Source organism: Apus apus, chromosome 3 (assembly GCF_020740795.1).
Source record: "Apus apus isolate bApuApu2 chromosome 3, bApuApu2.pri.cur, whole genome shotgun sequence".
Taxonomy (NCBI): domain Eukaryota; kingdom Metazoa; phylum Chordata; class Aves; order Apodiformes; family Apodidae; genus Apus; species Apus apus.
This window is the reverse complement of record NC_067284.1, coordinates 104,885,323-104,898,724: the sequence shown is the minus strand read 5'-3', so window position 1 is coordinate 104,898,724 and position 13,402 is coordinate 104,885,323. Positions and strand designations below refer to the sequence as shown.

The window sequence follows — 13,402 nt, the reverse complement described above, 5'->3', positions numbered from 1 at the left end:
TATCCCATCTAAACCTCCCCTGGCACAACTTGAGGACATTTCTTCTCATCTCATTGCTTGTTCCTTGAGAGAAAAGACTGACCCCCCCAGCTCCAACCTCCTTTCAGGCAGATGTAGAGAGTGAGAACGTCTCCCCTGAGCCTCTTTTGCTCCAGGCTGAACACCCCCAGTTCCCTCAGCTGCTCCTTGTCAGACTTGTTCTCCAGACCTTTCCCCAGCTCTCTTGCCTCTCTCTGGACATGCTCTAACACCTCAATGTCCTTCTTGTCATGGGGGGCCCAAAATTGACTCCAGGATTCAAGATGTGGCAGCACAAAAATGTCATATTTATGACACTAATAACCTCTTTTGTGTTCAGATGAGTAAGAGGGGAAGTTCAGAAGAAGAGACTGGTTTCTGCCCCCTGCCTTCCAGCAGTGGGCCGGTACTTGCTGTCTGTTTATGCTGAGGGTGGTAAAACACTGTCCCAGATTGCCCAGAGATGTATAGATGCCCCATCCCTGGAAACATTTCAGGTCAGTTTGGACAGGGCTCTAAGTAAGCTGATCTAGCTGAAGATGTCCCTGCTCACTGCAGGGGGGTTGGACTAGATGACCTTTAGAGGTGCCTTCCAACCCAACCCATTCTGTGATTCTCTGAGGTAGGTACATGGGGTCGCTGGTTGTTTAATGGCTGGTAGGCTCTCTCGCAATGTTGCCAAGTGTCTCTTTATTGGTGTGTAAAATCTCATAGCCTGTAGGAGAGGAAATCAATGGTGAATGCTTCACATGCTTGGTGAGTCATCCTAATCCCCACTCTCGCAGTAATATCTTACCAACTGGGTTGGATGTTTCCACAACCAGTGCAGGAGAATCCTCAAGACATCACGTAGCCTCTAGATGTAAAATCTTGCAAACATATAACATGACAAATTTGGGTTGAGTAACAGACATATTTCACTGTCCCTGTCTCTCTCAGTGCCTGATGGCCACACTGGTGGCAGAACTTTGTTAAAGTATAAGAGAAGTTACAGTATTAATTCATCAGTGTTTAATTTTGCTTGGTTTAGAGTCAGAAGATTTGCCAGCTCTGGCTTCATCTGTCACAGTTTAAAAGCGGTGGTGGCTTTCTTCCTCCTGCTTCTGTAATAGAGAGATCAATGAGATGCAATCTCACCATCTGGAAGCTTTGAGATGGGTCTTACCTGCAGACTTGCCATTTAAAAATCAGTTCTAGCCAGGGCACCTCCTGTGTGCTAAGATGCACCCCAAAAGTTGAGTGCTGTAAAATCAGTTAATTCCACCATTCATTTAATTTATTTTATTTAAAAAAAAAAAAAAAGTTACTGATGACAGTCTTGGTTTTGAGATTTGACCTTAAGAACAAATCAGAAAATCCCCAGGTGATCCATTTGTTAATAGGATAAAGCTTTTGCTCTGGTTTTCTGTGTTAGCTCTGCACTGTCACCAACACACGTATTCTGCAGTGTGACAGGATAGGAGAAATTATGGTATATTTGCTTTGTTTCAGTAAAACTTTAAAAGCAGTTAACTGTTCTATCAAGGTACCATAATCCTTACCACCAAAATACCTTTCCAGAGCAGGGTTGCTGTGTCTGTACTCCACTAAACCCTTGGGGCACATCAGGCTCCCACCCTGTCGTGTCAGTCCAGACATTTGCCCCTTTTAAATTATGTTTGGTGCTTTTGGTGTTTGCCAAACCTACCCCTGCAGATTAGGAGAACTTGTCTCTGAAACTGGTGTCTCCAAACCATTCCTCTTTGTCCTTTAAATTGCTGGTGAGTCGGTGTTTTACTGCTCATCTTAACCTTGAAAGCTGAAATGGTTCCTCTAAAGTGATGGCTGAGGTTCCCTCTGCAGCCAGGGGTGGAACCTGAACCGGAGAGGCTATGGTGACCTCTTTTGCTAGATTGGAGATCTCCCTTTGAAAGGGCTGAAGGTAAAAGAGGGGATGCTGCCTTCCAGGTGGAAGATGCAAGAGAGGAAGAAAAGAGTTGGCCAGGTCCTAGACTATGCTAAGTCATTCTAGATTTAAATTGGGTTAAATTAAATTAAACCTATACTGTATAAAGGGTAGGTTGCAAAGGGAAGAGTAAAGGTCACCCATGCTGCTTACATAGCATAGTTTCTTCCTTCATTTTTATTTATCAAGCCTAAGTACTGACCCTGTGTTGGATGGAAGGACCAGCTCTACCAAAAAGGGACTGCATCTCTTTGCATTTGCTTCAAATCCGGAGTGGATTTAAATAGAGCAGGGGTTGGATTTGCAGGGGAGGCAGTGGCAGGGGGATGCTGGGGATATTCAGAGCTTTCTGCTTGTGGGTCATGGCTTCAAAAAAAATCCGATCTCCAACGTGAAAGGCCATCAGTGTTTTGTAGCAGTGAAGGGAGTTGTTGAGCTGATGGAGACCCAGGCTTCAAAACTCTTTTTTATCACAGACTTGCTTTGTGATTTCAGACAAATTACCCAGCTGACTGGGATCTTGGCTCTTCTTCTGGGACGTGGTGATGACAGTACCTCCCTGCTAGACAGAGGTGTTGTGAAAATAGTAATTTAAAATCTCTGGGAAGTAATCTGGGCAGGCAGAAAGCAAAACTTGCATTTGACAGAGGAAAAAAAAAAAAAAAGAGAAGCTTTCAGGTGCAGATTTCTCTTCCAGGTCTAACAAACAGGAACGCCCAGACTAAAATACAGGTTAGGCACAGTTGCTGTTAGTGAGTTTGATTCTGTGAATGATTTAGTCCTGACTATAGAGAGGATTATGAAATGCTTCACACACACTGATACTAACAATCATGTAAGTACATAACAATATGTCTAAATCACAACTCTAACTGCAATGCTAATTAGCTCTTTGTGGTTGCTGCAGCAGCAGGAGGGCATGAAACACTGAACTCTCCCATCCCTGGATTTAGTCCCTCCAGAAACTGTTGAAACGTACGGGAAGAGTTGCTCTGCAGGGACAACACTTCAGACCCCAGTGCTGCAATGTGCTTATGGGTGCAAAAAATACCAAAAAGAGTGTTCAGTGCTCTGTTTTTGCAGCAGGTTTATTGAAATAGAAATATTTTCAGTTATCTTTTTAAGAAAAGTATTGCATTGCTATTTTCCATTTGCATTGCCCAGATTATGTTTTCTAATGACTGCCAAAATATTAGTTGTTCCTAGTTCTCAGTAATTCTCAACAGAATCTATTGTTTTAAAAGAAAAGTGAGCATGTTTATGTTTCTTCTCATTGCTAACTTGAAAATTGAGAGTCTTGTATTTGCAAGATACTGGGTAAAATTTCCAAAAGCCCTTACTTCTAGTTTTCAGAGGATATTTATCTCCCAGTATCTTTAGGAACTTTTGGGAAATGAGTTGCCAGTTATCTAATCTGAAAAAAAAAATAATAATGAAAAAAATCTTTGCTGCAGGGATTGATGCAAGGATTGTTCCTTGGTGTCTGAAATTAATGACTTTTTCCTGGTTGCTGTGACATGCCCAGGATTTCTCAGTGGGGTTAAGAATGTTGTTTTCTCTTTCCTTGGTGCTGATAAGGTGTTTTGGTTATCTCGGATCCTTTGCCTTTTCCCCATTGTTACCAGTCTCTTCTGTTGGTTGGCTGGTGGTGATTCACATGGAACAGCCTGGTGTTTTCCCTGGAGATAAAATCCAGCATTGTGAAAAGTGTAAATGCCAAAGCAAACAAAGCAAACTCATCAGTAGGTGGTGGATGGAGCTGCTGTGCATTTTTTACCCCATGCATCAGTTTAGAAATGTTGTGTGTGGTTTGGGGTCAGTGTCCAGCACACGACAGACAAGAAAACATTCTCTCATCGGTTTTCCTACCACTCGTGTGTTTGAAACTCTAGTTTTGACCCTTCCTCTTAGAAGCAGATCGGTCCTGCTAACATGAAGAGCAAGGGCTTGCTCTGAAGCTAGCTCTGGATGGTTGCCCAAGTGGCTGCCAAGTGCCAATAAGTGTCAGCTTTGCTTTGAAGTCCTACACAGAGTGTAAGTTTTGGGTGGCAGAAGGTTTCACAAAGTATTTGTTTGAAGTTTCTTCTTGGACTTGGTGGAAGTCAAAGCAAGGAATGTTAAGAAAAACCTGAGACTTCTCTTCTGAGTCTCCCCCAAGACCCACAGTTGTTTTTGCTCACTCGCCACTGGCATCAGGCTCCAAGTCACTTGACCCCAAGTCTTGAGAGCCTCTAAAATGTGAACTTTATGCCCTCTGACTGATGGTCTTGAATCCTCCTAATGTTTTGGCAGCCTTGGTCTGATCATGGGAGACACGAGATTCTCTCAGAGCTCTTGTTTTCTTCCTTTGCTTTCCATCTGTGTTGAAAATACAGATGTTTCTGGTCTGTCCCAGGGCAGCAGCAGCTTCCAAGCCTCCTGCCCAGCTCTGTGCTGTCGCTGTGTCTTATTGATGTCCACAGAAGTACTGCAGGTGACTGCGGAAGCGTTTGTTGTTTCCTTCTCAGTGCCTTTTCGAAACCACAAAAATTATATTCCAGTCATGGCAGAGCATTCCCTTTGGAGAGCATCACTGTGGACAGGGGGAGCATCCTTTCTGTTATCATGAGAACCAGCCACGGCCATCCCAAATCCCCATAGCTGGCTTGAGGCTCCCTGCTCATTCTGGGTGAAATCCATAGCACTTCAGCCAACGTAGCATCGCCCTTTCCTGTCCTGTTGCCTGCACTAACCACAAATCCTTTTCCCAGCCCCCTTGAAGGACAATCCTACTTGCCAGAGATCCTACAGACAACCCAGGTGTCCGTGCAGTCAGCCTGAGACTCTCCCTTCTTCAGGCAAAGCGCTGAGCCAGGTAGTTAGTCCCAAAAAAACCCTGGAAGAGTCTTTGCTGTCACCAGAATTGCTGCTGGCACATTCATGGATTGCGGCAATCAGGAAAGGTTCAGCTGACTCAGATTCACTGCCTGGCACACAAGGCCCCACCAGCCTCTTCCAAGAAATATTTTGAGGGGAAAAGAAGCTGCAAGAGACAATAGGCCTTGACTGTGCATCTTCAGAAAAGATTTTAGTTGCTGCCAAAAGATGCGGAGCCCTCTGTGGGGAGAAGTCTCCTGTGTGCCTCAGTAAGTCTCTGCTATGGAAATTTTATGAACTATTAGTAGCTCTTTAATGATCCTGAAAACAATCTCATTTTCACTTAGTTCTGTGCCTAGTGAGCCGTGGTGAAGGAATCTTTGAGGATACTCAGCCCGGGATATGGCATGGCAATATTTCTGTGTGGCAGGGCTGAGTCAGAAGGGTGTATTGATGGGCTCAGCACAGGAAAGGTCACAGGCAGGGGCTGCTGCATGTGAGCAATGAAATCTGATTGCTGCCATCCCCTGGGAAACAGTCCCGTGCTAACTGCTCACCTTTCTGGCCAGAAGGGTGTTTAACCCTGACACTGGGGTCACTTTTCTCTGTCCCCTGCTACAGGCAGACTTTTTTTTTTTTCATTAATTAATTCATTTTGAGGTTTAAACGTTACAGTGGAAAGCTGGGTTTGGGTTTTTATCAGTAGGCTTCACCATTGCTTCACCATTATTCAGATGGTTCCAAAAGAAGAGAACAAAAGGCAATTAAATTAGCCAGCAGCTGTTGGCAGAGGACATGTCATTTGAAGATTGCAGTCAGGGATGCTTCAAAAAGCCTCAGCTGGCCCCTGGCCATGGGTTTTGCTCCAGACAGGCCTGACAGGAGCCCCTGCCCTTCAACCAAATCACTGTCAGTGAATTGGGAAGGGTTTGGTTGAAATCAGCTTTGCTGAGTTCAGACTATCATCTCCTGCACAGTCTTACAGGGAATAGTTAAAATTTAAAACAGTCTTTTAAAGACCCAGAATGAGAAATGCAGCTAATTCTAGCTCAGAAAGTCAAAAAGCTCCTTGGGCCAACTTTGGATCTTACTCTTCCACTTCTGTGTGATATTTTTTTTATTGTATTTCTTGGATAGTGTTTCTTTTCACTGAAAATCAAGAGTGTGACTTGGAGCAGTGGGAAAAGCACTGCCTGAACAGGTCTCACCAGCTCTGTCATGTGTTTGCTGTAAATCAGAGCAGCAAAGATTTGGGAAGAGAACTTGTGCCATCAGGTATGCTTGATGGGCAGTATTGAGTGCAGGCTGGGCATTACAAGTTGCTTCTCCAGCACTTGACCCCTAGAATGACTTGTGAGCAGCTGAAATGGCACCTTGTTTTAATAGCTGTAGTTCTGATTTTTTTAGGTCTGCATGTTCATCCTCTCCTTGTGATCAGAAGCCAGCAGCATAGTCAGTCCTGCAACTTTGGTTTTTTTGGATGTTGCATTCATACAAACTTGTGATCCTTTCACATTGGAGACATCTGTGAAGGTATGAAGGTGGATTCCTTCTGCATGACTTAAAGGCAGGTGTTAGTGTCTCACAGATGTTTTAATAGAATCATTTTAGTTGGAAAAGACCTTTATGATAATCGAGTCCAACCATTAATCCAACTCTGCAGTAAAGTCCAGTGCTTAAACCACGTCCCTCAAGCACCACATCTATGTGGCTTTTAAATCCCTCCAGGGATGGTGATTCAATCACCTCCCTGGGCAGCCTGTTGCAGTGTTTGATAAGCTTTTCAGTGAAGAAGTGTCTTCTCATATCCAATCTAAACCTCCCCTGGCACAACTTGAGGCCGTTTCCCCTTGTCCTTTTATTCCATTTAACAGTGCCTACTGTGCTGCATTTCTCTCATGGACGAGGAGGGCTGTGCACGGTTTCTGGCTGTCAGCCTACTTTGAATTCTGTGCTTCAACACCCCGTTTCTTTTCCAGTTGTGCTGTGCTGATCTCAAAACACCCCTCCTCCATCCTGGTTGTGGTTTCCCTGATAGACTCTGATTACAAGGAGATACCTTTTTATTAACGGCATCCTAGTGATTATTGTCAGCTGGGTTTTTTAGCCTTTGGGTTCAGAGCAGCTGAAGTGAAGCCCATCCTCATCCTCACTTCTGCATCACTTTGGCTCATGGGGAGGTTTTGGTGCCCTTCAGCATGGTTCCTTTCAGAGGAAATTAAACCACAAGCTTTGCTCCAGGTGCAGATGAAATGCAGTCCACCCTCTGAAAGGATCAGAGGGGTCTGAATGAATGGCTCTTTGGCCAACTTCAAATCAAGTGTGTAGTGGGGAAGTGCAGTCCAGGGTACCAAAAATCCAACATGAAGTCACCCCCCACCAGTCACATGTAATATAGAGGTGTGGGCTTGAGCACCAGGTGCTGATCCACTCCTGCTACACCAGGAAGCTGAGAGAGTTGGGGTTGTTCAGCCTGGAAAAGAGAAGTCTACAGGAAAGCTGGGAAAAGACTTTTGACAAGGGCAGGGAGTGATGGGACAAGGGGGGAACAGTTTCAAGCTGCAAGAGGGGAGATTGAGATGAGACCTTAAGAAGAAATTCTTTGCTGTGAGGATGGTGAGACACTGGCCCAGGTTGCCCAGAGCAGCTGTGGCTGCCCCATCCCTGGCAGTGTTCAAGGCCAGGTTGGATGGGGCTTGGAGCAACCTGGTCTAGTGGGAGGTGTCCCTGCCCCCCTTGCAGGGGGGTTGGGACTAGATGATCTTTGCGGTCTCTTCCAACCCAAACCAGTCAGTGATTCTATGAAGTCCTTGTCCTATTGCTTTGTGCCTCCACACCTGCCTGTTTTCCCAGCTATCAGGTGTAGATATTGCCCCTATGCCCCTGCCCCATCCCACTGCACTGAAACACAATGAAGCCTCTTGTGGATGGGCTCTACTTTCTGCACAGTCTCAATGGAAGCAGTAAATTTCTGCCTTTCTCTTTCTGTTATTTTTTAATCTGTTATTTTTTAATCTGTTATGGGATCACAGGCCAGGGGACATAATCTTGGACACTTGGCTTTCATGCTTCTGGACACAAACCCGGTGGCTGCTTCTTGTAATGTCTTGGTGAGAACTCTTCCTCTTAAAAGCCTCTTGTTTTGAAAGCAGTCCTGCAGTGCTGGAGCTAACAAGACATTCCAAGTTAAGAGCTGAGCAGCAGGGGAAACGTGCTGTATCTCAGCTTTGAGAAAAGAAGCCTTAGGCAACACATTATTGCCATGTTCCAGGACTTAAAGGGTGACTACCAAGAAGGTGGAGACTCCCTTTTACAGGAGTTACATGGAGAAGACAAGGCATGATGGCTGCAAGTTTCTCCTGGGGGGATCCTGATGGGACATCAGAAGAAAATTTTTAACTATGAGAACTTTCAGACATTGGAATAATCTCCCCAGGGAAATGGTGGATTCCCCAACATTGGCCACCTTTAAGCCTCAGCTTGACAGCGTTCTGGGCCCTCTCATCCAAACTGTGTTCCTGCCTAGAAAGGTTGGACCAGATGATCTTTGAGGTCCTTTCCAACCTGGCATTCTCTGATCCTACGATCTTCATGTGCAGCCTTCAGCCTGAGGCATCTCCTACCTCCTCTTCAGAGGAGACTTTCCTATTGAAGGGCAGTAATTTTTTTTTGCAAGAATAATTTGCAAAAATGAAGTTCCTGCTACGAGCAGGGCTGGGATGATGACTGAGATGCTTCCCAAAGCAGCACAGAACAGGACCCCTGGGGCACGGGGCAGCCTGACTGCATCATCATTCTTGTTAATGGCTTGAACTTGTTGCCCTGAAATGAGGAAGAGTTGGTGCTTAACTAGTGCCACTTAATAGCTCTGAGATTAATGGAGGCAGCAGATGATGCTCCCACACAATCTAAACTTCCTTCTTGAAAATCCACACATTTCCCAAGGGCTTTAGAAAAAAAGGGGAAGTGTTAAATAGCTCCGATTAAGATGTTTTGAAAACCATCAGCTGAGTTACTCGATTGTCCTTTACCTTCAAGAGGTTCTTCAGCTTTAGCTTTCATTAATCCTTTTAACCAAGTTGTTCTGGGCCACTGCTGGAGTGGCTTTGCCCTTTTACTGCCAAAATCTCTATGTCATACCCCAGTATCTCTGCTAACAAACCCAGACGATGTTTTCTTCTAGGTATTGTTAAAGGTGGTAGTTTTACTCCAGGTCAGAGATCCAGGCCCTCCTGGGCAGAGATCAGGAAGAGGGGAGTGTGGACAGTGGCCCTGGGTTTTGCCGTGGGTGAGTGAATTTGGGTCCAGGATGTTTTTAGTTGAGGACAGTGCTCTACTGCAACGTCAGAGGGGCTTTGCCACTGCTTGGAAGTAAGTTTGCTCCAGTATTCCCCAATTGGGGATTATTTGTCCTTTATCGAGCTCTTCGCAGCTTCAGGTGGAATGAGGGGCAGGAGAACATCTCAGGTCTGGGCTTCAGGTATCTTTTCCATACCTGAACTTAATGTAATACTTCCATAGGATGTTGTGTGGGGATTTGGCTGGAGTTCTGGTGCTCCAGCTGCTCGGTGACTGCTGTGACCTGTGTTCAGGAAATACACCACCACTGTTTTAAAGAAATCTGTCAAAGCAGCAATGGGTTAAAGTGCCTCAGTGATGTGTGGGCAGGAGGGGGCTACAGGTCACTCTTGCACAGGAGATGCAGCAATTCCCGGAGAGCCATTTGCAAGTGTCACAGTTTCCAGGAACTAGCTGGAGGGATGAGAGGTAAGAGGAGCTGCTTTTCTCGATGGAGAGCTGAATCTTAGCTGTCCTCTGTCCCTACCCACCAGCTGCACTGACAATGATGCTGTGATGCTGAATTCCTTTCTCCCCTGCTGACTAATGTCTGCATCTGTGAGAGAGTAGAAAAGGTGGGGGGGAAGTGCTGGACCTGTCCTGGGGTTAGTGGGGCCCAGCTCAACCCTGACTGGACACTGTGTGGTCTCATTAGCAGAGGAAGAAGAGGAAAGAGGCTGTTTGAGAATGTTTGGAGCTCTCGTTTTCAACAAGGAAATTGGATTCCAGCCATGGAGCCCACATTCTATCTGAAGAGGAGCTGGGCTTATTTTGAGGAGCTGTTGGACAGAGTTTGTGGGGTTTTAGAGCCCTTCAGTTCCTGGTAATGATGCCTGCAGCTGGGCCGCCACTTCTCAAGAGCCTGTTGTTGGGTTTTGTTCTACCTGGGGTACACTGAACTCCTGACTCACGTTTCACCATCATTCCTGTGCTGCTTCCTCTCTCCCTTGCAGCTCACAGCCTTTTCTCAGGACAAAGTACACGGTGATGATTCAGGGCAGATAGAACAGCTGTGTTCCCATGTCTCCTCCTTAAAAACACCATAATTGGTCCAGATGCTAACAAGTAAACACCCCCACACCAATACAGCAGCTGGGCAGGCCCAGCACTGCCTCTTTGGAGAGGCCGAGCTCCTTTTGGCACCATCCCTCCATGGAAGTGACTTCCCTGTCTGGCTCTGGCTTCTCCAGTTGGTCATTGCACTGAATTAAACCTTTTTGTCTTTCTTCTCACAGGTGTTGGCACAAGGAACTACTACAGGAAGATTGGCTATGAGCTGGAAGGGCCTTACATGGTGAAAAGACTAGACTGACGCCTCAGGAGGTTGTTCCTTACCCCGACCAGCTACTGGAGGGGAGACAAGACTCATCCCAGAAGGAAAGCTCAAGGTGACAAGCATAAACTAAAAACCAAAGCCTGCTGACTGCGAAGGAGCTGCTTGTGCCAGAGCCCACAGCAGCAAGTGGGGCATCTCCTCTGGGCTGAGCAGTTCTCCTGAGATCTGCCTGTTGGCCCAGGAGAGGTCCATATACACCTACCCCATCTCCAAGGTGGGCTCTGGTAGAGGACTGAAGTGTAGGTGAACTAAAAACATCATTTCTGTGACACTGTCAGGGGCCTTTTAATGTTTCACCATTGAAATTCTGTGGGTTGTTCTGCCACATTAATTTGTTCTTTCTCTGTGCCTGTTTTATTTTTTCTGTCCATCCCAAGCGCTGCTGTTTGACTCTTTTACTGTAGGAGACCATGAGGATTGGAAGCCATTACCTTGCAGGTGGTAGGAACTGAGATTAAAACTTAAACTGAATCTCTACAAGGATGCACGACCATGGAGTAAGTGAGGTTGAAAGGGACCTAATGAGAACTCTAGTCCAACCCCACTCAAAGCAGGTCCAATTACATCAGTATGTACTGGGTGAAGATACTCAGTGGATGTGGATGGAGAGTCCACAGTGTCATAACCATCCTCATGGGCTCTGGCTTTTTAGTGTGTGTTTCCAGTACCCGCTCTGCCACTTCTCCAGTCCATATTCCATGGATTTGGGCATGAGTATGTCATGTGGCAGCAGCATCAGAGGCCTTGGACAAGGTCATGGTGTACAACATCCACACCCCTCCCTTGCCCACATTGCTGTTACCTCCCCGCAGCCTTCTGTAGGGTTGATCAGGCACCATCTGGCTACAGGGGATCCCTCCTGGCTGTTCCCAGCTCTCCCCCCCTCTGTCCCCATCCCACTGCAGCAAAGGGCTTTGGAGAGGGTTTGGTCCCTGTCTGTCCCACCATGGAGGTGGGGACTGACTTCCCCGTAAGCTCATCAAGATCCTCCTTCTGGTCCTCCTTGGAGATGGATGTGATGGTTGCCTTTTCCAGGCATGGGGAATTCTATCAGGAATGATAGAATTAAAGCTTCTTTTTGCAAACGGAGTGAGATGGGCAATGAGGGGGAGCTGTGACCCTGAGCAAAGAGCAAAGCACCTTCCTCCCCTCTCCCCACTCCTGTGGGGGTAACACAGGGCAGGTGGGTGTCCTTTGGTGTCAGTGATTTGGGGTTTGCAAGAGCACCGTGTGCCTGGTGCTGCAGCTTGGCTTCTCAAAATCAGAAGGGAGTGGCTGGAGCTCTGACCTCCCCTGCTGCTTTTTCATAGCATTTCAATCAAAAACGGGTTTGAAATCCAGCCTAGCAGCTCATAGAGATGTTGACATTTCAGGTGTGACTCTAACAAATTACTTGTGTCAGAAGCTTTCTGGAAACTTCGCCAATAACACGGGCTTGGACACACATGATTGACTGGGAGGAGGAGCAGCTCCAGGAGTCACAGAGTCAGAGTGGTTGGGGTTGGAAGTGATCTCTGGAGATCCTCTAGTCCAAACCCTCTGCTAGAGCGGGGTGACCTGCAGTGGATCGCACAGGAACAGGTCCAGAGGGGTTCTGAATGTCTCCAGAGATGGAGACTCCACAACCTCTCTGGGCAGCCTGTTCCAGTGCTCTGTTACTCGCACAGGAGAGAAGTTTTTCCTTATGTTGAAGGAAAGCATCAATGTGATTCCACCACCATGATCTGTCCCTGCTCCCACGGGGGGTCAGTGGCCAGAACCGCGCTGGCGCCGGCAGACGCACTCGGAAAAAGCGCATCCTTGTGGGAGAGAACGCAAACATCTGGCAACAAAATGCTTCTTGTTGAAGGCAGATGCTGGTGCCCTGTGTTTTAAGGGCTGGGGAGTGAAAAACCACAGAGCAGCTTGTAGGTACCTAAACCCCAAGATTGTTTGAGCCTTCTGCCCTGTACAGAGAGTTTGATGTAAAGGCAGGAGACAGAGGCTGTTGCTTCCTGATTTGTTGAACTGGTTGTTTTCATCTGCCAAGACGCTGGTAAATGGAGCACATTAAGCTTCTGCCACCATAAAAGCAGGGGAGATGGAAAGGGATGCTTTGAGAGGGGATGCAATTGCTGTGCAAAACTCTTAAAATTTTCTGCAAAATTTGTTGTTCTGGTACCACTGACATAATTATGAATCACTCTGATGCGTCCAGCTCTGACAGCCCAGGGTTTTTTTCAGGTACTGGCCAGAGAAGCTCACGCTCCCCTGCATCTGAAAGCGCAGCCCTCGGGCAAAGCTGGGGAAGATCAGATAGGTTTGTTTGGTTTTTTTAAAAGGCCAATGTGCTTCGAGTTTACAAGCAGCTTTATAAAGAAATACAGCGATTTGCGGGGGGAGAGAATATATTATTTTTAGCTTCCCATTTGTGTGTTCTTTCTGGGGCGATTTCATGCTGCACTGACTCAGCTCCTGCAAAACTCTCCGGGCTTGTCTGCACAGGCTTGGGTTTGTTTTGAAGTGTGATGGATTGATTTGTCCATTTGATATAAATGCAGCCAAATGAATAGTTGGTTTGTGCTTCTCGCTGAGCCTTTGCTTCTGCCAGGAACAGGGAGTTCCTCTAATGTGTGTTCCTGGTGTTACATCCTGTCTGCTGCAGTGCTGGGGCTTGGGATGGGGTCAGAGGGTCTCAAGAGGTGGCTCTGCCACTGGGACCCCTGTCAGGACACGAGGGAGCCCTGCTGGGGCAGCCTGGGGTGGCCCAGGAGATGCAGAGGTTTGGGTCAAGGTTCTGGGATGGCTTGTCACCTGTATATCTGTCTGAGTTTAAAACTACAGTGGTGTGTGTCAGTTGCCTACAGAGCTGGGGAAGGGACATGTTAGCAGGGGAGCTTTAGATTGGACATTATTAACAATTTCTTCAT

At 46.7% G+C, this 13,402-nt stretch overlaps 1 protein-coding gene across 1 annotated transcript in view; it reads left to right on the top strand.

The window, feature by feature from the left end:
* ELP3 (elongator acetyltransferase complex subunit 3) overlaps window positions 1-13,042 on the top strand; it is a 96,052-nt gene extending 83,010 nt beyond the window's left edge. Inside the window, exon 15 of the mRNA XM_051613570.1 lies at window positions 10,393-13,042. Within this exon, the coding sequence (XP_051469530.1) occupies window positions 10,393-10,469 (77 nt within the window). The 3' untranslated portion in view covers window positions 10,470-13,042. The remainder of the gene's footprint in view (window positions 1-10,392) is intronic.
* The last annotated feature ends 360 nt before the right edge of the window (window positions 13,043-13,402 follow it).